Here is a 23,483-nt window from a genome sequence, read left to right on the forward strand (position 1 = left end):
AGAGAAAAAGAAATCATGTCTAATTATCCCACTTTGTAGCATTTAACATTCATTAAGTCAGAGATGGATGAGTCCTTTCCACCTGCTCAGCCACACTAAGGCTTTGGCTTGATTTTATTCAGTTACAGGTGTACACAAAAACCCCAGTGTTCTTAAATCATCCTGTTAAAGCATCACTAGTCCTTTGGCACACAGAGAATTTCTTTCACAGAATTTTTCAGGAAGGTGATTCAGAAAATGAATCAAATCCTTAACCATTGAAAAAAGCTAAAATTCAATGTTGACTGACATTACTAACACAGAAATCTTGCTTCTCGTGCCCTCCAGCAGGATAAATAGAGAGATATTGGGTCTTCACTAATATAATCTTCCTAGTTAAGGTATTTTTTGGCAACAGTTCAGTCTATATTTGGTTCCCTCCTCCTTCAGTCATGGACTGGTGCTCATGTAGTGTAGTTTTATGAGAAAAGGAATATGAAACAGAATTGGGGACTGGGGGATTTGAGGCTCCTACCAGGATCACATAATTGGACTGCAAAACATCTTGTTAATCTTGAATAAGAAAAAACTGCATATTAGTAGAATCAGAGATGATGTGCTTTTGTTTACTGTCTTAGGCCTTCACAAAGGTATGAGGGCACTGAATGTTTGTTTTTTAATAACTGGGATTTGAATTTCACTTGCCATATTTGTCTTCTTTTATAGTCATTTAAAATAAGTGTTATTTTCTAAATATTGAGCCATTTCTGCATATATATAGGGAAGTCTTTTTCCTACACTTTTTGACACTGCCAGTGTCACTAGGCAGTTTGCAAAATCTCAGCTGAATAACTTTAGGATTTTTAGGCATTTGTGGTTTTTCCTGCACCCATGCCTTCCATTCAGTTACCAGACCTTCTATTTCATGGAGCAGACCTTGCTTGAAGACATAATAATTTTGAATTCCCTTGTGTGAAAATTGGATCAGCTGATGTGGTGTGAGGTGACCTGTTTAGTCACTGGCATGGCAAATGACCTGAGTTAACACACAAACTTAGATAACAAGGGGCCAGGGTGTTGTTTTCTTTATCAGATACCAGGAAAATTGCAGATTTACATAAACATGAACTGAAGTAACTGTTGCAACACATCCTTCTTAAGGCTGATTGCTGTGTACACTATTTATGTGTTTCAGTTTTATCCCCATGATTAAGCATTTTGCTCTGGCTACATTTGCATTTTTACTTTGCACTGACACAACACCCAGAGTGACTTTTTATAGTGTCAGATATGTGAGAATGATAAGAGAAGTACTTTTTTTTCTCTTTCTTTTTTTTTTCTTGAAACTAAAAAAATCCTTATAAGCATTCTTTATGTTTCAGATTGCCTTTGTGAAACTCTTAAATTGTTTCATTAAGAAGAAAAGCCTTTATACAGGGAGTTTTTAAAAGCCTGGTGGTAATCACCAGGGATTTTTTCTTTTATCTTCCATGGTTTCCATTAGTGCTCAAACATCAGGAGTTTTTATTGTCTTAAACCTTTTTTAAATTTGTATTAAAGATACTGACAGATGTGTTCCTTGAGCAAGACAGAAATGTAAAAGTATTTCCAGAATTTTGGAAATTCTGTCTGTTTTTATTGAAGGTTTTGGTTTTATTGGTTTTCTTGTTTGAGTTTCTTTTTTTAAATCTGGCAACAATGTCATTGCTCCACCTGTTTTTGTCAGTATCTAATTTGATCAGGTCATATTTATAGACATCATATAGGTTTGCATCTCAAATACTTTAGTTTATCATTCAAAAACTACACCTCAAAACAGGGAATCAAGAGGAAGCTGGGTTTGCCATCATTTGGAAATAATTGTGGTTGTTTCCTCTAAGGCTCTGGCTCTGTGGCTCTTCAGCTGAATAGTGAGGACCCCAAAGGTTTCTGTGTTTTTTGTCTTGGGGCTGGAGAAGGCTGGGAAGTTCAGACAGTTGAGTTGACTAAAATATATTATAATACTCTTTCTACATTTCTCAGAATCATTGGATCCTCCAAGTGTTTTTCTGCCCCTGTTCCCAGGATAAGAAAGGCTTCTGCTGATTTACTGGAGAAACAAACTCACAACCCAAACTGAATTTTTCCAGGCCAGTCCTAAGCAGTCTTGTTATTCTACAAGGATCTCTGTGCTCCTTGATTTGCCTCATTAGATTGTCCATAATACAGTTTTTTCTCCTAACTTTAGAGTCTGGTATTTTTTGAAAGAGCTCCTGTCCCTAGAAAATTAAGAATCTAAATGTGTTTGAAATTTTGACAGAACAGCCTAATTATGTAAAAGTCATACATAAAAAAATGTCTCTTGACTAACTTGTTAGATTATTTCTGACAGTACTGAAATCACCAGTAGCACTGAAAATGTATATTTTCCTCAGTATGTTATGATGAACATTTGCTTTGAATAATATGCTGTCTTGTGTTGGGAATTGTTGGAGGAATACAAATCAAAACATTCTCAAACCAAGAAAATTTCCTTCAAAGGCAAAATCCTTCAAGACAGTCCAGAAATAGTGACATTCTCTAAACTTGTTTTTCTCCACATGATTTGGGTGCTCGCATCAGTTTCCAAAGCTTTCCCTTGCTCTCTTGCTAAACCATCACTGACAACAGATCATAACAAACCATATTTTAAAAAAAGTTAAAATTTATTTTTCACCTCTTGAAAGTGAGAAAATAGCAGAGACAGAATTGCAGAGCAAGCATATAATCTCTTTATAAAGCAAGAGACTTACTGCCTTTTTGAAAAAGTTCTTATGGCTACAATTTCATAAAGTTGATGCTGATAATCCATACACAAAAGAAAAAAAAAAGAATACTGATTCCTTTAGGCTTTTCTCTTTTTTTTTTTTGCATTTTTTACATTTTTAAATATTCTTTCAGTAATGAATGGTTTGTTTACACTCATGTGAATATTTTAAACTTGTGCTGGAGTGATTTTGTAATTAGAATTAGGGCTGATCTCCCCCAGTCCCTTACACATTGCAAATACTTGAGGGAGGCAAGTTTTGTTCTTATGTATGTGGCATTAATCCCTGATTAGTGTTGCATGAACAGTTTAGCACCAGGTTTTTAATTATTCACAAAATAATGGTATTGAGAAAATATGACGGGGTTAACTTTGATTCCTTAGAAAACTGTTTTAGCCCTTTTTCTCTGCTGTCCTTGATGTTACACAAAATGACCAGACATTCCTAAGATGACCTTTGACATGGAATATTATATTCCAGAATTTCTGTGAGGGTAAAAGGGATTTTTTTTAACAGTATATGAGTGGGTTATTTTATTTTCAGAAGAGATGGCTCAATTATCTGACCTCATGGAATGAAGCACTGTGCAGTCAAAATGGCATGTGAAAAAGATGGCTCTGAAAAACCCACCAGAAATTCCTGTTATCCTTCCTGTAGAATTTCCCAGTGTGCTCCCTGTGTCTGCTGTCTCTGCACTGAGGGGTAGGGCCACACTGGTAGTCTGGGTCAAGGGAATTGGCTTTTTCCAAGTGCTGTATTTTGGCAAGGTTTGATACTTTCAAGCCCATAAGAATGTTGGAGGAAAACCCTCATTGTGCTGTAGAATGGATGAGAAGGGAGGAGAGAGAATCCAGCTTTCTCCTCAGTTGGCTGTGAGGCACTGCAGGGAGATGCATCTTGCTGAGTAGGGACTGACAACCACCACAAAGCTGAAAAAATATTCAGAAACATCTTTATAACAGGATATGGGCCTCATTCTATTCCAAGTACTGTTCAGGGTATAACTTCCAGGTGCTTTAACCAGGACTGGTGTGTGACTGAGGGCTGGTAGCATTGTCAGCCATGTGAGATCTCTGAAGTCCCAGTTATTTATTAAAAAGCTGAAGGCAACATAGAAATAATTATTACCTCAGATAAATCAAAATGTCAAACCTGAATCCTAAGCTGTGGAAAAGCTTTACAGAGTTTGTAGAGTGGAAGCTTTCACAAATGAAGCAGCTAAGCAAATGGTTATAAGGCTGTGGATGTAACTGTTCTTTGAAATATTTCTGTGTTCCTGTGATAGTGTTGTGTTGTTAATGAACCTTGTGTCTTATTTCAGAGAGATTCCCCCTCTACATCCAGACAGTCCCCCGCTAATGGTCATAGCAGCACTAACAATTCTGTTTCGGTAAGATTCCAGTTCCACACAGAGAAAGTGTGAAAGTTTTGTTGGTGCTCATCTGCCATTACTGTTATACTTATCGTGTGGTCAGTGGAAAATTCTGTCCTGCTGAGAGAACCCAGGTTATTGCATATGTAACTCCCCATTTTCTTTTTCTTTTTTTAGAGGGCTTTTTCCAACATGTTCTTCTCATTAAAAGCCATACAGTGATTTAAATGTTAATAACTGTACTGTGACACTTCAGTCATCCTTAAATCATTGTCAGCACTTTCCTCAAAACTGAGCAGAGGTTTAAAGTGGAAGCTTTTATTTCCATCCTCAACTTTGGAAGCAGAGTTTGAAGGAAGAGAGTAACTGTGCAGTTGGTATCCCAAGACATTTTAGATCCTTTTTTTTTTTTAAGTTTTGTGTTTGAGAGCCCTCTGGAACGTGTACTGGTTTCCGCTATCTGAGTTAAGGAATTGGTGTGCTCTCTGCTGTCGTGGTACGTGCACATACTGTGTGAAACATGAGCCTTGCCTGGATATGGAAAGCAAAAGGAAGTGGCTTTAAACTGCACTACAAACCAAGCTATTACCATCACATCTTTAACACAAAGTACTTCTGTTTTGTATGTATTCAGGTAGAAAGGTGCTGTCGATCTCCTGTTCTTCCCAAAGTACATTGGTGTTAAAATTCGTCTTGTTTCTCATTTGTTGTGTTTGAACCAATGTAGTAACTGCACACAAGTTTCTTCAGTGAGTGCTGTCAATATCATGAGCTCATGGGACCAGCTAAAAACAAACCAAAAAAAAAAACCCAAAACCAAGTAACTATTTCTTTAACTATTGATAAAAATTGCAACTTAGACATAATTTGCCACAAGGTAAAGTGCTTATTAATTAGTAGAATGAAAAATAATTATGTGAATGAAAAATTTAGGACATTTTTGTGAATTAAATTAAATTTATAACATGAAAGTAGTTATAATCTTAATTCTCAGCACAACTGATCACATTATACATTTTTAATCATAGGGTTTTTTAACATTTATAATAGCTTCTCTCTTTTAAAAGCAAAACTTGATACTTAAATGGAAAAGGCCTTCACATAAAGAGCCTCTTTCACTTGGTGGTGCTTTTGTGTTGAAGATGCTGAATTATTTATTAAAAAGCACATTCTCTATCTGCTTAAACTTTTTACCTGCTTTCTTCAGCTTGCTGCTAAACAGCCTGGGTTTGATTTTTCTTTAAGAAAAAAGTTATTTCTAAACATGGGTCAATGCTTTATACTTTTGTCTAACTTAACATTTTACTGTAATGTAGAATGAATCACTAACAAACAGTGTTATGTACCCTTAAAAAGTAAAATGAAAATTTCTTCTCCTGGGTTGACTTTATTCTGCAGGACTTGCCATCGACAACACAACCAAAAGGACGACAGGTGAATAGATATCCTCCATGGGAGTTTTTGTAAACTTAGCTGCTAGCAAACATCCCTGCTTACCTTTTCCCCACTCATATTCTGTATGTGCTGGACTAAAACATTTAAGCTTGAAAAATGTGTTTCATTTTTTTCATTTTTCTTTTAACTCATTTGTTTGTAGCTAATTTAAAATACTTTTTTTTTTCATGTGTCTACATGTGTGAGAGTTGCAAATTCACTGAGAATTTAACTGGAGATGTTGATTTAGTTCAGAATGCATTAATAGACTTCCTGTTGTGCAGTGACCTGTTCAGATTTTAATATTAGAGGAAAGATTAATTTTCTCTTTTAGCTGGAATGGAGACAAGTAGGGCAGGTGTCTAAAACCCTAAAATATTGTGCTGACAAAGATTGTAAAGCTTGAGTTTATCTGAAACTAATTATTAACATTAACAAAGTTTTTCAAGGAAAAACATTAAGCATAGTTTCTGTTAGGGCTTGATAAATCTGAAGATGGTCTCTTAAAATTTCAGTCCTTAGTCCCATTTTCAATAACCTCCCTTACTTTTGTTACCTTGACCTGATGCTTGTGCAACTCAGCACAGACCACAGAAAGATCTTCCCTCTCAGAAAATTCCAAGAAAGCATGTGGGGCTTCTCAGAGGATTCCCTATCTTTCTTTTTGCAATTTTAAGAATTTTTGTTATTTTTCTGCAGCCTCCAAATGAGCAGGTACCATCAAGTGATTTGTGATTGATCTCCAGTAACTGCTCCAGTTATTTATAGTCTTTCCAGAATCTGCCTCTGAATTTTTAACTGTGTACTCAGCCTCCTTCTCTGCCAGGAATTTTTATAATAGCTCTTGCAACTCCATTCAAGAAGTCAATCAGCTACATTAACTCTTGTCTTTGAGAACCTTTTTATATTGCGGTCTGGTTGAGTTGGCTGGAACTTCTATCACAAGAATGGTTTGCTCTTACTTCACTTCCCATTTTTAAAGCTCTCTATGGTTCTTTCAGCTTTCCATTTTCTTTTGAAGCTGCCTGAATGTAAACCTGGAGAGGCTCCATGAAACACCTTCCAGACATTTATATTAGATTTTCATTTGCTCATAGGGTTTTTTCCCCAGAAGAAACTTTGTTCAAGGCAATATCAAAATAATGGTGTTTCTCTTACTCACACCATTTATAATTACTTTATTTTTTCAATTTTTACCTGATTTTTCCCATTGAAAATATCAGCATATTTTTCTTGTCATCCTTGAAACCAGTGAGGGCTTGGCTAATGAATATGTATTTATGTGTCAGGAAGTCTGTAATGTTCCATGAGCTGCCAGTATATGGTGGATAATGGCTCAAACTGGAGCAGGGACTTGAAAATCAGGGAAGTTTCTAGATAGTAAAAATACTGCTGATGTTTTTAGACTTGTATGAATAAGCTTCAGGCAAAATAAGGGGTTATCTCAATATTGATTACTTCATGAAAAACAAATTACTAAGTAAACATAATTGGTTTCAAAACATCCTATTTCTCAAGTAATTAAAATAAGTTGGGTTGCTTTTTTAAACTCAATGCATAACAGAGCAAGGGTCAGATTTAATATATTAAAAGTTGAGTTCTGTGTTGGTCTTGTCATCTGATGCTCTCACTGCAAACCAATAAAAATACATCAGATACAAGAGAAAAGTGATTAGCCATTTTAAGTTAATTTATTCATCTGTTGAGGTGCAGATTGGATTACTTTTTTAAGTACCATGAATAGTGCTAACACTGCACAATTACAGCTATTACGAGAGCAGAGTTTGAGCAGAGTTGAAAAGTGATTGTTACATTTTCTAAGAAAGATATTAGTTTGTAATTGTTGGGGATTTTTAAATCTAGTCCATTTTTAGTAAGAAAATCAGCAGTAAGTGTATACAAGGCTGGCTGAGATGCTGCAGGGAAGTTGAAAGTTCATGAACTGTAGAAATTATCCATCTAGGGCATGACACTTAATTTTGATTTTGAGTTCCCTGGGTGCACAAGGGCTCAAATTAGCAACCAAAACTGGGTATCACTTTTATTTTCATTTTCTAGAGTTGAGAGCTCAGTAACACACAAGGAAAGGATTGGTATCATCCTTTAAATTGTGAAGTTAGAGTCTGGTTTCTTTCTGTTAATGTTCTTTAGAGAATAGCTTGCTCAAATCATGAGTTTCATTTGCATAGGAGCAGACTTTTACTGAAAAACCCATACAGAGAATTCCCACATTCCTCCTGAGTAACTCTGTGATAGGTACAATGCAGGACTTCCTGAAAAATATTTTTTTTAATGTCTTAAATCTTAAAACTTCTCATTCTAAAGATCACTAATAAAGCCAAAGTCCTTTATAGCACCCAGTAAAACTTCCTGTCACAGGAAGTTTTAAAACATACCATGGGACTTCAGTTGGAAAATACATTACAGATTGAGTTGTAAGGTGCTGGCTTGTGTTCTGGAATGATTTGTGATAGTCAATAACTGTTTGAGGAACTCCATGAGTTTATTACATTTTTGCTGTTCAGGTTTTATAGAATGTAGAAAACATGAGCTTTTGAAATAACATCATATGTCTCCATCATTTGCTGGAGTGGGCATTTTCATTTTCAACTATCACTTATGCTTTGGCACCTTCCTTTTTTATTTCTTTCTTTGCTTCTTGCAACCAATATGTGTAGCTGCATTCACAGATCAGATTTTCACCTGTTACTCTGAATACCATGGCAGTGATGATACTGCAGTGTCTCTTATAAACTCTTTTTTTTCTAGATCTATGTAAGAGCACAATTTGAATATGATCCAGCAAAGGATGACCTCATTCCTTGCAAAGAAGCTGGCATCAGATTCCGAGTTGGTGATATTATCCAAATAATTAGCAAAGATGATCATAACTGGTGGCAGGGTAAACTTGAGAACTCCAAAAATGGTACTGCAGGTCTTATTCCTTCTCCTGAACTTCAGGAATGGTATGACTTAAGTTTTCTTTAAAAATGAATTTTGTTTTGATTTTATTTCTGTCTTTCATACTTTTCATTGTTGTATAGCCAGCCTTTGAATTAATTTCTCTTTTTCTTCCTTTTTTTTCTCTAAGTCTATATATTGACTCAATTTGTGTGCTATTAATTTTTTTCTCATGTATGCATAGCAGTAAGGGTTACCTGCAATTTAATGTGTGATTACATTAAAAAATAAATTCCTGTGTTAATAAACATTGTGCTTTCTAGTATAATGTAAGAAACTAGGATTTAAGATGGCTACATACAAAGTGGTTATATAAGAGGGTCAAATTAATTTCTCTTTCAGCTTCTAATCAGGGGTTTCATTAGTACTGTTTACATGCAAGTGCTGCGGGAATAGGATTTTAGCCAGCTGTCAGGCAAAAAGGTCATTGAGGGAGTTTTAGGGTTTTCTTTCCTTTTCATTTTTCATATGAATGTCAAAAAGCAGAACAAAATCACGGTGCCAGTGGCAGGTTCAATGAACAGCAGTGGCACTGTACAATGCAGAGCCTTTAAACAACCTCTTCCAGGAGCTGTTTAGAAAAAAATTTAAATGTCTCAGCACAAATTGTGGTGAGTCCTGGGCCTTGGAAGGTGTGGCCATAACTCAGTAAAGTTTAGATAATTTAGCACAAAATACTTCATACAGGATTTTCTGTTTAAAAGAGCTGGAGTTGTGCACTGCTCCTGGGCTGGATAAGGGAGGTTTTGGCAGGAGAGGACAGACAAGAGACAGACAAGACCTTTGGTTCCATGTCCTGAGCTCTGTGCCAGCCGTGTGTAAGGGAGGCACAGCCCACAGTGCAGCAGGGTCCCTTGCAGAGCTGCACCCTAGAGATCAACTCAGACAGTCCCCCAGCACAGCACCACTGGCTCTGCAGGAATTTGGACCATGGTGGTCATTCTGGACCTTGTGCTGTTCCCTTCTGATCTGCTGCAGAGTGGTCTGGATCCATTCCAGCAGCTGCCCTTCCTCCCATGCTCACTTCATCTGTCAGCTTCCATCATCTACCTCCAAGAAAATATTCTTACATCATAATATCCCTGTATATATGTTCTCTGAAATCATTAAAAAAATGTTTTTAAAAGTTTTACTGTATTCATGTTCTATAAAAATGTCTTGCTTTTTTAATTCATTCTGTGCAGCTCATTAAAGATTCTTGATTACAACAGAAAATGTTTTTTCTCCTCCTTATGTCAGGCGAGTTGCTTGTATTGCCATGGAGAAGACCAAACAGGAGCAGCAGGCCAGCTGTACTTGGTTTGGAAAGAAAAAAAAGCAGTACAAAGACAAATATTTGGCAAAGCACAATGCAGGTATGAACAGAAAATGCAGGTATCTGTAACAGGTTACATCTTTTGCAGTTTAAGCCTTGCCATTAATTGTTCAGCTGGCAGTATTATATAAATCTAATGAGTTACTTAGGAAAATATAAGTAAAATTCTAATTATGCCAACATTACTGTGCTTGTTCTTTGCTATTTAAGCATGGAGCTTAGTCAGTGAGGGGCAAGCTGCCACAAAAGCAGTGCATCGTAGTATATCCTGATAGAGGCTTAGATTGTTTGGGTTTATGTGTAAAGCAGCATTAGAAACAAACAGGATATGATTTTTGCAACCTATATAACTGTACTGTGCTCTACAACAGACTGTTCTGTAGCATCCTTGTTAACATGTATTTATAGTTACAGATTACACATGTGAAAACATCATGAAAGAGCATTTTTGTTGAAGTGGCACAGCTGGAAGTGGAATAAGAGCCATTGCACAGTCAGTGTGTTATTTACAGCTACCAAACAGAACCAGCTGTGGAGGTTTATCCTCCTTGCAGTGATTTCTGCCTGAATCCTGAGTTTGGGGCTTCTGTTTAGAGTGCTAAAAAAATGAATTGTTTTAGAAAATTTTAGAAGTGTAGAGTAAGAGATCCTTGTCAAGCAAAATTCATTAGTTTTAGTAGTAAAGAAGAACAGACCCTGTCATTTATGAGCTGAATTTGCTTCTTTTCTTCTTTTAATACAAAATATTTAATGTGCTGAAACTGCTTTTCAACACTTTTCTGTTGCTCCTGCTTTGGCAGCACATTTTGTGATGCTTATGTTGTTGTGGTCTCCTGAAAGACTTGCAGAGATTTTTCTTAGAATCAGAACAGATACCTGTCCAAGCAGTGTAATGAAAGTATTCTGTATTACATTCATTTCTAGGGGATTTTTTTCAGTTGCATTCTTGAGCACACTGATTAAACAATATAAATCCATATTTTCAGGTATTTCTCTTTCCCTGCACAATGTGTGCAGGATCAGAGCTCATAATGTGTCACTATTACATAATATGTGTTTCCTTTAAAGTAATTTGGCAGTAAATTCTAAGAAAGCCTAAATTCTAAGACAGTAATTGTTGTTTATACTCTTTAAATTCACTCTTGCATTTAAGATGTTCACAGGTGAATATAAAACTATTTGTTACCCTGAAAGCTCTCACAAGCAGAGATTGAAAGCTTTAAGTAGGTTCCTTCCTTTTGCTGCTGTAACACGCTGCTAGTTCTAATGTTTCCCCCTCACTGCAGTAACACTCAACCACATTTTAATAATTACAACAAAAGCTGTTGAGAGTAAAGTGGATTTTATGAGCCAAGGCCTTTCCTCAGTACTGGTATCATCTGCTCCCAGCACACATTCCCACAGCCTTGCTCCTCCCTTCTCTTGTGGCCATGCTGTGAACTGGATCAACAACAACCCAAAAAAACATGGATTTTTTTTCTTTAGGGCAGGTACATTTATTAATGCATCTCTCAATACAGAACTGAAAATGTCTTGTGAGTAAGCAGGGCCTGCTGCAAGGGAGTGAGCTAAGGGAAAGACAGCCAGGGAAGGAGGAGGAGCAGGCAGCACTGTAGGAGCAGACCTAGCTCAGAGATTTTCTAGCAGTAAATTCCTGAAAGGAATGTGGATTTTGCATCTTGGCATAGGGGAACATTTCAGAGTAGGTTAATGGCACTTTGATTCACACAGTCCACCTGCCTTCACCAGCAGTGTTACATCTTTATTTGTTTTATATCAGAGCAGGTGTTTGCCAAGAATTAGAAATACCAATGTTAAAAATTATGATAATGACCATAAAAGAAACTGTTCCCTTTAGAATTCAGCTTCCTCTTTCCCCTAAGTCAAAAAGTTAATGCAAGCACAGATTGAAATCAAGATTTCTTGTAGAAGTATTATTGATCTTAGTGTCCCTGAGGTACTGAAGGTAATGCCAGTAGTATTCCAGGGAATGACCCCAAATATAGAATATTCAATATATGAATATTATGGATTGCTTTGGTGCTCATGTGAGTTCAGGTTTAACTGAGGTGGCACTGAATTCTCTGAAGTGCTCTGTCACATCCAGGATTGTTGGTCAGAAATGTGGCAGCCCTGGCCCTTGCAGCCTTTCAGTGCTTCTGTTTCAGAATAAAAACCAGGTCTTTTCTTCTGCTGGATCCAAAACAAGTATAGTCATTGTCAAAGTGTTGCTCTTACAGGAAAGTAGAATTTATTTCTCTTTTATCCAAGTATAAAATTAAATAAATTGATCAGCAGTGTGTAATTTATTTGGACTTGTGTGTTATTTTTCTCTTAGGGGTGAGACTGCTCTGGGGTGCTGAGAAATGACCCAGTAAAATAATTCATAGTCAACTCAGATTTGTGATGATTTGAGAGCTGGTGTGGCATATTGGGATATTACTGGAAGTAGAAATGAGATTATTCTGCAAATCAGGCATAGTTTATGAAGTAAACAGGAGATTATTTCAGTTACTTTTTAGAATTAGAAGCAAATACATTTTCCTTTGCAAGAAAAATGTAATCCTGTTGTTCTTTCCTCCATGCTTCATATTAGAATATCAGGCAATTTCATGATCATATGTTTTATCAGCACAAAGTCAGTTTTAAACCAAAGTCCACAGAAAAAATGAAATATCTCTTCCATTATTAGATTCACTGACATTTTTATAAATGCTCTAGAGATATGCTGCAGTGATATCCAGATACATTTTTCATTTATTTTGCTGAAAAGTTATTGCAGGGCTTCAGAAAAGAGAACATACCAGAACTATGCTCCATATTATGCATAATGTAGAGAATTGCCAAGCTTTTATAAAATATGTTTATCATTTCTTAGTGTGATTTATTTGCCTTGTGTTTAGACTATTGCATGGTAAAGTTTATTTTGTGCATATACTTTTTATTTTACTAATATATTACAAGCCATATCTCAATGACCCCTGTACATTTTTCATGCTGTCTTACTCCCAATGGCCTCTGTGCATGTAAGTAACCTGTCAAGTGACAATGCCTCTTTATTTGCTTCTTACTGTTTCCTTTCAAGAACTCCTTTTCTTTTATCAGCTAGTAACACAGAAGCATTGAAGTTCAGTCTTTAAGTGTGCCCTCTATTCCTCCTATCTTTGTATATTAAGAAATGAATCATTTTTCTTTTGCATTTGAGAACCCCACAATCATTAGTTAAATCCGTGTAGACTGAGACACATTTTCTCCATGCTACTACTTTGTGATGAAGGCATTAATATGTGTCATTTCTGGTGTTTGTTCCTGTTGTTTGTATCTAACATAACATGGCTTTGTTCAAGAAGAAAATAAAGGATTGATTTCTTTTTTAATTATTATTTTTCAATGGAAAAAGACACTTGCAGGCTTAGGTGGTTAGCATGGTAAAGCTGTTTAGTGTGTTGTAGATCATTATTATGAAATGAATTATTGATTTGTTTAAATAATGTGAAGTTGCAAAAAGGACAAGAGTAATAATTCCATTGTGGAATGAAAGAAAAATATGACTAAATTCTTGCTTGTAGTATTTGGGGAAAGGTTGAAAGAGATTCTTCTTTAGGATGAAATTCAAAATGCTTCAAATGGACTAGGAAGTTTTCATATCTGTATCTTTTCAAGGCTTTAAATAGTTGTGTGTGTCAATTGGCTGATTTGTACCTTCACGAAATTGAAGCCATTGGACTCTATCAGGTGAAAAGACTTCCATCAAATTGAAAAACTGAGACATACCCACATTCATCCTAAATCATCTTTTCATTGGATATAGCTGAGGTGGATACACCACTTAAACCTTGGAAACACTCAGAGAGAGATTCCACAGTTTGGATGGAGTCTCTCCTGCCTCCTTTTCATAGTGTGCAGAAATACAGAACTGAAAACTCGTGTTCGTTATTCTGCTCCACAATTGCTGGTTGCTGCAATCTTTACAAATATAAATAACTGCCTCCTGCCTGCTTCTGTCATTAGAATTCAGCAGGAGTTACCAGAGATGATGTGTTGCTGGGCACAGGAGGAATAAGCTGTTATTAATGAACAAAACTTGATTTGTCAATCACTATATTCCCTGGCAATTGACAACAGATTGATAGGCATGCTGGAATTCATCCAATTTCAACTGCAGTTGAAATGATATCTGAAATAATACTTTTACAATTTTTCCCTAAATATGGTGGAGGTTCTTTTCTGTAATGCCATCACTTCTCATTAGAATTCTTCATTCTGTCACAAGTTTTAAAAGCATGTCAGTTTAATTAGCACGTGTGTTTAAAGAGAACTCTAATTACAAGTAAGTGGTGTGGTTTGAAAGAATAAATACCACAAAGTATTAACATTGCATTTCTCATAGATCTTGTTGAAACATTATTATGAAAGTATCCCTATCTTCAGTGTAAATAGATGTTCTCATATTGCATTCATGTTGGTCACTGTCCACAAATTTTTCTTTAGTATTGCTATTTCTCAGGAATGCAAACGTGAATGGCATGCTGTTCTAGCTGATTTTTGTGGTCTGCTGAACACTGCATGAAAGGACATGCAAACTTTGCTGAGCATCTCAGTAGCTTTGTTACTGCTCTTAACAGTTCCTTAAATGAGCACTCTTGTTAAAATTGCATAAGGAATGAATGGTTTTATTTTCCATAACATGGTACTTTGTATTATAAATCTAAATCTTGATAGAACTGTAATTTCTAGCAGAATTAGTTGTCACCCTTCATATGCCTTTTTTTCTTATCCTTTGGGGCTTTCTTTTGTGTTTTAGTGTTTGATCAATTAGATCTCGTCACATATGAAGAAGTAGTAAAGCTGCCAGCATTCAAAAGAAAAACACTAGTCCTACTAGGTAATTTTCAGTTACTTTTCTCAACATAGCATCATAGCTTTGAAGCCTTTCTGGTGGAATATTCCTAAATGATTGTTTTGTGTTGTGGCTCAGGTGCCCACGGTGTGGGAAGAAGACACATAAAAAATACGCTCATCACAAAACACCCGGACAGATTTGCTTACCCCATTCCTCGTAAGTAGCAGGGCTCAGTGTGCTGCAGAATTGTTTGTGTCCTCCTTGACAACACCCTCCTGCTTCTACTGCCTGTGTTCAGCTCAGCTGAGACAAATCCTGCCTTGAAGGTGGGAGCTGTGTGGGACTGGATCTGGTTCTTTTGCTTTTTCAAAGGGCAGGGTAGAAAGTTACACCACTTTTGCATGAAATGTTCCTTATTATTCACAAAACTTCTTGTTAGACATACTTCTCTCTACCCTAAATTTGTGTTCATTTAGAATGAAGGATAAAAGTTTTCTCATTTTTAACTGTGTATCATTCCCATGAGAAGAAATATGAGCTGAATTTAGAAGGAAACTTTAGTGTTTTAATTACTTCACACAGCCAAGTCTTAAGGACTGGTATTGCATTAAAATAGTTTCAGGTTTCCAGAAAACACAGTTAATTTCACTGCTTGCCAGTGGGTTGTTATGAAGAGCACAGAGGTGTTTTCCCTTCATGACAATCTCTATGAATACCCTGCAGGAACTGCAGATCCCTTTTCATGGCCTCTTGGAGATGCATCCTTTTTCCTCAAGCTGAGCACACCAAAACAAGAGCATCCAGCCCCTACCTGTTCACTCTATTTCAGACTGACCTCAGAAATGCCATACCTGGCTCACAAGTGACACTCATTTAATTTTCTTTACAGAAAGTAGTGATTTTTTCTGCAGATGCTTTTAAAATGGACTCACCTATACCATGGTGAGCATGCCTTAGGTTGCTTGGATTAGGTTCCTGCTCTGTGATTCCTGCACTGAAATTGTTTCACTGATTTTATAAGACTAAGAAGAGGCATTTTCTGCATCCCTTTACAAAAGCATGATCCAGTAGGTAGCTTTTGAGATTGGCCTTCAATTAGGTGAGGTGTTTGGAAGAATGTTTTATGAAGAAATTAGCTGTATACTGAAAACCAGATCAAAAATATCAGGTCAGGCACAATGGCAGTTAATTGTAAAGATTAGTAGGCCATACTTCTCTTACCACGTAAGTCTGTAGAATCAATATTCAAAAAGTATCTTATTCCTAAGTAGCTTTTACCTTTCTTGACCACAGGTAATCAGGTTTTTAAACTGCTTTTTAAGCTTATCCTTTTCACTCTCATAAAAACTTACATTTAAAAAAAAGAAAATGCAGAAATGTTCTTGGGACAGAAGGGGATTTAGGAGAAATATGAGTATCTTATGTTAATATCAGTAGACCCTAGGGACTCTACTGCTGCTTTTTCCAACACATATCCCTCAAACTCCTGCTTTTCCCAGTGCCTGTCATTCTGACTGCCTCATCCTTCATTGCTCTGTGTGTGATCTGACAGGTTCAGTTCAGTGAATAAGTATTGATAAACAAACAGAAAAAAGAAGCCACACATAGCCTTAATATTGCTTCTGTAAAATATTTTGTATTTTCAGACACAACCAGACCTCCAAAGAAAGATGAAGAAAATGGCAAAAATTACTACTTTGTATCACATGACCAAATGATGCAGGATATATCAAACAATGAATATTTGGAATATGGCAGCCATGAGGATGCAATGTATGGGACAAAACTGGAAACAATACGAAAGATCCATGAGCAGGGACTAATTGCAATACTTGATGTAGAACCTCAGGTAACTAATTAGAAGTGTATAAAAATGGGATTCATCACAAATCCTTCAACCTTGTTTCATTGAAATGTTTTTATTGATTGTACACTAGATAAGTGCTGCATAAAGTGATGTGAAACAAAAGTCCTTGAACCACCAGGATATCAATCTGTGGAATTCTGGTAATCATATGGTTAGAAGAACACAGAGAAGAAAAACAAAGCTCTGAAGAAAGACTAATAGTTTATTTATTCATTGTAGAAAATCTGTGGAAAATTCTGATACATTTCCTTTGAAACATCTGTGCAGTCATTACTTTCAATTCACAGGGATCTGTTTATATGTTTTGTTAAATGAAACAACATGAATATAGACAATTGTGATGTTCATATTATTCTAGCAGATGGAAGGAAATGGGAGGAAGGACAAAATTGTGACCCAGGTTATCTACTTAAATTTGCTGACTTGTTTCTTCTTTGTAAATGGATTCAGGAAGTTCAGATTTTTCTAAGAATTTCACAACAGAAATGAGATACCCGACTAAACTATTTAAGAGAGTTCAGAGTATGATGGTATCGTGGTGTTCTTAGAAATAAAATCCCACATTTAACAGCATTCAGGGAGAGAAGCATTTATATTGAGTTCAAATGGAGCAGCTGTTAACCGCAAACTCTCTTGATAAACTTTTTCAATATGCATAATTCAAGAGCTGTACAATTCTCAGAAGAGATTTTAATCTTTGTGGAATATATTTACATTTGGTAACAGCTGCCTTTGCCACATTTTCTCCAGCTCATGTCCAGCAAGGCACTTGGCTAACCAGCTTCCTCATTCATCCATCTCAGCTCATTGAGGCCAGCCTGTTTGTGGATTTATTCCTGGTTCTCTTACACCCCTTGCCTGTTCTCCCTTGGGCACTCCTATGGATTTTCTTGCATTTCAGTTATGGGGTTTGTCTCTTGTTTGGAGCAGGCTGGCAGAGGTGATTCCTGTTGGTGGCAGCAGAGATGAAAACCATTTAGCTCAAGGAGAGGGTGGATTATGGGGGTTTTGTTTTTTTGGTTTCTTTAAAAAGAAAAAACTTCGGAGAAGACAGAAATCAAAAGAGGAAAGCCAGAATGACCTTTAGCAGTCTGACTTTACCTTGTCCATCCCTCTGAGTTCAGCTGAGGTGTTTAACCCAGTGTCCTGCACTTCAGTCCAGGTCTGTGACAGTGTCACACATGGCAGCTCTGTGTCACTCTGTTCATTAAGGCAACTCTTTAATGAGAGCTCTTCTCTTTTGCAGAGATCTGGCTCAGGAGATTGGAGCTGTATTTATTGCATTTAGTGCTATGCTTAATTTTTAAACACTTCAAACTTCTCACATCACATGTCTTTTTTTTTTACAATAATTTTATAATAATAAAATTTATACTCTAATCAATATTCTAAAACACAGTTGGCTCTTTTCCCTATTTATGGTATAGCTGATTTTTTTACATGGTATTTCATCAGTCAATTTAAATGTAAACAGAATTCCACATTCTTTGAGACTGTATGGGGAGAGGCACTCTGAAAATAGTAAGGCTTTTACTGTCTCATAAACTCACTCATTTATCCTTAAACTTTATTTAAGTATAAAGACGTGTTTTGACCACCAGAAATATAAAACAATAGAAAAAGTTAGGTGTCTGTATTACTAAGGTCTCAACTCCAGTTAAAACAAATCCAGCATTGGTCGATCATGAATTTGTGTCTTTTGCTTGTGTGACTAAACTTACTTCACACTGATTGTTGGAGATTTTCTCTAAAGTATCTAATTTTTTTCCCCTAGGCATTGAAGGTCCTGAGAACTGCAGAGTTTGCTCCTTTTGTTGTTTTTATTGCTGCACCTACGATTACCCCAGGCATTAATGAGGTATGGCACGTTGCAATCTGATTTCCTGGCAGAGACAAAATTAAGGATGGGGTTCAAATGTGCAAATCAGACTCTTCAATTGTGTCCTTGTTTGTAAATGAAGAGGCAGAAAAAGAATTTAATCACAGCTTTATTAAGTTGATTGACATACATTTATTGTTTATGAACCAATAATTCAAAATGTGGGCTTCAAGAGAAAGGATCCAGGTGCTGTATGCTAAAAGTACATATTCTTATAAGTACATTTCTTATATTTCATTCCCTGCTCCAGCTCAAAGATCCATTTCCAAATCATTGGCACAAATTACTCAATTGTGAGTTGCAGTGCCAGCACTGATCCCACCTTTACTTTTAGCATTTTCCCTGCACAGCAAGTAAGTATCAGAAATAGGCTTGTTCATTTTGACAGCTGTCCTCTAAGAACTGGGATCTTTGACCCCAAGGGTAATTGCTTGTGAAATGATGCTAAGTATTCATGGAGGTCCACATCATGTATTTCCCACTTAGTTTTTATAGGGTATCTGCTCTTGCTGCTGATTTCAAGGATACCAAGCAATTGTGGATTTAGCTGACACTAACACAAACTCCATTTTCACAAACACCTTCCTAAAACCATGACATTAAAGTATTTTATCTGTTGGATTTGATCATGAATCTGTTCCAAATATCCTAGATGTCTCCTTGATCATCAAAACACAAAGTCAGAAGCCGTGTCACTAGAGCAGGTTTACAGAAATGTAATTACAGTATCACAAACATGGAGCTGTGACATCACTGCAGAGGCCTGCAGGAAAGGAAGGAGCCAGACTTGCACATTTAAATGCAAATAACCTGCATGATAATTCAAACCAAAAGTGGAAAGTGAAGAATTTTGGCCTCAAGCTGGAATTTTACTGACAGCTGAGGCATTCTGCTTGTTCACTAAGATACTTTAGTGAGCTACTTCAGCCCTAAATTGGAGTTTTGTTAATTTTTAAGCACCAGTGCTAGAACAAGCAGTGAAAGAGGGACAGGAGGAAGAAGATGGCTCTCTCACTTTCACAGCATTATATCATTTCACTGTGTCTTAGGGACCCACACCCTAATGGTACAACCCAAGAGTGTAAAAACAAAGATCTCTCAGGTCGGCACAGCTTGCCATGTTAGTGAAGTGACACTTCATGTAGCTGCTGGTGTGATGCTGTGAATCAGTACAATCTGGATAAAATACTAGAATTTTGTCATCTACACTAAATTTTCCTTTGTGTAAACAAATAGCATTGCATCAGGTACCCTGTAAAATTCACAAATGCTCAGGCTTTTTGCCTTCATACCTGCTCAGCTCCCAAATAGTCTTTCCTTGGCCTCACTCATTTGCCAGTGGTACTTAAATTTTAATCTTCCAGTTAGGATGTAATACAGAGATACTTGGGACAGTTCATGTGAGGGAGAAAACATTTTCCCTCATACACTGGAAAGAGAAAAATGTGCCTTTTACAGTAGTGGTGGGGAAGTAGTTCATGCCAAAGAATTAGTAGAACTAAAATATTGTGTTGGTGCTGTTAAACCTGTTTTAAGCTCCTGTGACAAAAGTCTCTGTGCCTGCAGGGTTTCACCCAGGCACACGAATTGCTGAGCCAAGGCCACACTTACAAAATGTGCTAATTTAATTAATCAATTAAAACAAAGGAAAGGGAGGGGCAGGCAATGGTAATAGCAACAGCCCTTACCCACACACAGAATCCTGTTTTCCAAGGTTTTCTGGGCAGATAAGCAAAGTGTGTCTGTGTGGCAGCCTGCAGGGCAGCAAACAAGGATAAGGAGTGTATGTTTTCTATTTCCCATTCATGCTTCCTTTTTGAAAGGTTCATTTGCATAATGAGTGTCCCTTTCTGTTGATCCTCTTGCCCTGCCTTGTTTTATTTTACTTGCACTTTTTGAGAACACTTGTGTAACGACTGTCCTTTTTCCCTTCCCCATGTTTTCTTAAAATTCATCTTTGCTTTTCTTTTCATTTTCTTGCATTCGTACTAATTGTACATAGCTGCCAAAATGGTGCAGAAAACTGCCTGTAAGTACCAGCTAGGGGCTCACAAGGTAGTCCTGGTTATTGCAGTAGTTCTAGAATGTAGACCTGCTTGTTCCCTTGCAACATTACTTTTACCATTGGAGTCAAAATTTAATATAATAATGACTTTTGATACCTGCACTAGAATTATCTGCTAGCAAAAAGAGAGGCTATGGAGTAAAATTCTACTTTTCCAGATGTATATCTGAACTTTGTGGTAAAACCAGTGCAGAGTCCTGATCCAAACAGTGCCTCTCTTGAGACACTTGATGATGCTGTCAAAGAGCACACAAAAATGTCTCAGTAATTGAGGCCCACATAGCAAGAGTCAGGAGACAAAATATTATCCTTTCCAGAGGATCTAGCAATGCACCCTGAGCAGCACTGCAAAGCACAAGCCCAATGTAAATTGTATAGGGAATCTCCCAGAGTGCCCCCACCTGTCTAATCACAGAGGAAGTTTAAATCTGATGGTTGTTGTGCTAAAACAGAGGAGAGAGTGCATCAGAAAACCTTGGGGTGGTTCCTCTTTCCTCCAGCTGTTCCTACCTTCTTTGCCCAGACAGCAGCAAAGAGATCACAGGCTCCATTTGTTTGATGTAAACCTTATGGAGCCAAATTCTTCAGACTTTTAGCTGTGCTTCTTCCCTTCCCACAGCCAAAGAATAAAAGGAATTTTTCTTAGGAAGGGTGGACCCCACCAGCTGTTTAAATTGTGAATTTCTTTCTATTGAAGCAAAACTGGCAAAGGCCTGATGGTGTTTCCACATTGTCCACAGCCTTAGAAGGGAATATTAGTAATTTTTTGGGCTGGGCTTTGATTGCCACAAGTGGCAGCTGTTGTTCTGTGTACTTTCAGGCTAAAAAGCCCAGCCCTCAGAGAGTAAAGGTGCCACTGGTGGCCTTTATGTACATGGGTATTTCATGGATAAGGCCATGTTTCACTCCTTTCAGCTGCGGTGGAAAAGGAGAGATTATGAAATTAGGAAGAAAAGGAGAGATTATTAATTAGGAAGAAAAAGTCTGATCCAGTAATGGACACACAGCAACTAGACCCACATAAAATTCCTATTGCACAAGAGCTGAGGGAAAAAGGAAATGTAGATGTTATGCTCCCAAATGTTAATTTCTGAAGCTGTAGCCATTCATTTGTCTGCAGCTCACTGAACATTTTGATAAATATCTTCTTCCTTGACAATATTGAGAGCACAACTGCTGAAGAATTTCCTTCTTGGAACATAAGCTGAGATGTTCAGTATGCAAAATTTAATTAAGACATTTTAGAGAAGATGAGAGGAACTTACTACAGCAAATGCTTTGATTACAGCTAGCTTCAAAGATGAATTTTGATATTTTAAGTCTTGCAGACTCAGAGAAAACAGCCAAGTCTAACATGTGCAAATAGATGCTCTATCACAAACACAGGTGAAATTTAGTCCCAAAATGAAACAAAAATCAAGAGCTTTGTCTCTTTTTCTTTTGCTGAGCTTAGGAAAGTTTGAATCTTATTTGAAACTTATTGCAGTGGCTTATCCCAAACTTACTACTGCCCATTAAAGTATATGAAAGAAATAATGTGTTACATTTCCAGCAGGCTGGGAAATTTAGATATTCCAAAATAAAGACCACTTTGATCCCAGTAAAGTTGGATCTGGGAGAAGCTAAGTCAGAAAAATCCTGAAATTTAATGAATTTTAAAGACTTAGTTTCGTGGAACCTGTGTGTGCAAGGTAAACTTTACCAGTTCACTTTTTTTTAAGATGAGACAGCTGTGATATTTTCAGATTTTCATTGTCAGTCACAGTAGGATAGATACTGTAGTGAGAAAAGTCCAAATCTGTACGTAAAAGTAACATTGATGGGAAATCTGAATAATAATTCAAAATCTGCATAAGGACTTAACAGTTCTGAGGCTTCCAGGGGCTTCTCAGGCACTGTTAGCTGTGTCATGAGATCAAAACTCTTTTCAAGGTGCACTATGATTTGGACAAGACAGACTATAAATACAAAATTAATCTTAGCTAGATACATTTAAACCATTTAAAATAGTCTGCATGACAAGTTATTGACCTTCCTTTGTAGGTTAATTTAAGCAGGAAAGGTTTGATGCTCAGCTGATACAAATTGGCATCTCTTTTGGAATCTCTGAGAATTTGGAAGTTCACCTAACTAGGGTTTTGACTTAACAACACTGGGCCATATGAAATAATCCACAAAAATGTTTAATACTAGTGTTGATCCACATTGTTCTCTTTATTAATAGCATAAATTACATTTGGACACACTGGAATTTTCTACAGAAGTTCCAGGAGTTGCTGGTGGTGCATAATGACCCATCCAGGGACCATCCCTTGTACAGAAATGCATGTGAGGAGTATTTGCCTGACTTGGAAGGAAATTTGTAATAATTTTCAAGTGAAGACAACCACACCACACAGCCCCCTCCCCATTTGAGGCTGCAGCTTCAGGAGAGAAGCAGAACTGTAACTCTGGCAGAGAACTTCTCCTCCAGAAGTGGCTGGTTTCATTGCTGCAGGGAAGGAGAACTGTCTAAGAGCAGGTTGTTTCCTTGAGGGGACCTGAAAGCTCCTGTTCCACAGCTACTTGCCACTGTAATTACAAATACTTGGGAAACTGAAACAGAAAAAAATAAAGGTGGAGGTCATCTTAACAGCTGGATAAAAATCAGTTTCCAGAATAATTTCTGGTGACAAAGCTGTGGGCACTGTGTCTGTTTAGCAAAGTATATCCCAGCTGATTGATCGAGTAGAGTCAGCCTATGGATGCTGCAGAGCAGGAGGAGTCACTTTGCACCAAATCCACCTCAAACCTGTGGGACAGGAAAGACTTGATTGCTTTCCTGTGGCTATTTCAAGGTTCCTGAAAACAGCAAATGGGTTTGTTGTTTTTTTTATAATTCATAAAGAAATTTGCAGGAGGAGAATTCAAACTTAAAATTTCTGCAGAGCCCTGGGAAGAAGCCTTTCGCATGCAGCTGCCTCAGGCAGGCAGACCTCACTA

The 23,483-nt window shown here is 37.0% G+C and overlaps 1 protein-coding gene across 10 annotated transcripts in view; it reads left to right on the forward strand.

The window, feature by feature from the left end:
• Positions 1 to 23,483, forward strand: part of CASK (calcium/calmodulin dependent serine protein kinase) — a 191,013-nt gene that overhangs the window by 163,259 nt on the left and 4,271 nt on the right. For 2 of the 10 annotated variants that reach the window (XM_064706397.1, XM_064706415.1), the window contains 8 exons: positions 4,087 to 4,155; positions 5,536 to 5,571; positions 8,341 to 8,537; positions 9,772 to 9,887; positions 14,652 to 14,732; positions 14,826 to 14,906; positions 16,337 to 16,539; positions 18,332 to 18,415. In XM_064706397.1, coding sequence (XP_064562467.1) covers positions 4,087 to 4,155; positions 5,536 to 5,571; positions 8,341 to 8,537; positions 9,772 to 9,887; positions 14,652 to 14,732; positions 14,826 to 14,906; positions 16,337 to 16,539; positions 18,332 to 18,415 — 867 coding nt within the window. The remainder of the gene's footprint in view (positions 1 to 4,086; positions 4,156 to 5,535; positions 5,572 to 8,340; positions 8,538 to 9,771; positions 9,888 to 14,651; positions 14,733 to 14,825; positions 14,907 to 16,336; positions 16,540 to 18,331; positions 18,416 to 23,483) is intronic. The other 8 variants (XM_064706443.1, XM_064706460.1, XM_064706406.1 and 5 more) reach the window with 7 other exon arrangements.

This window comes from Zonotrichia leucophrys, chromosome 1 (genome assembly GCF_028769735.1).
Source record: "Zonotrichia leucophrys gambelii isolate GWCS_2022_RI chromosome 1, RI_Zleu_2.0, whole genome shotgun sequence".
Lineage (NCBI taxonomy): Eukaryota > Metazoa > Chordata > Aves > Passeriformes > Passerellidae > Zonotrichia > Zonotrichia leucophrys.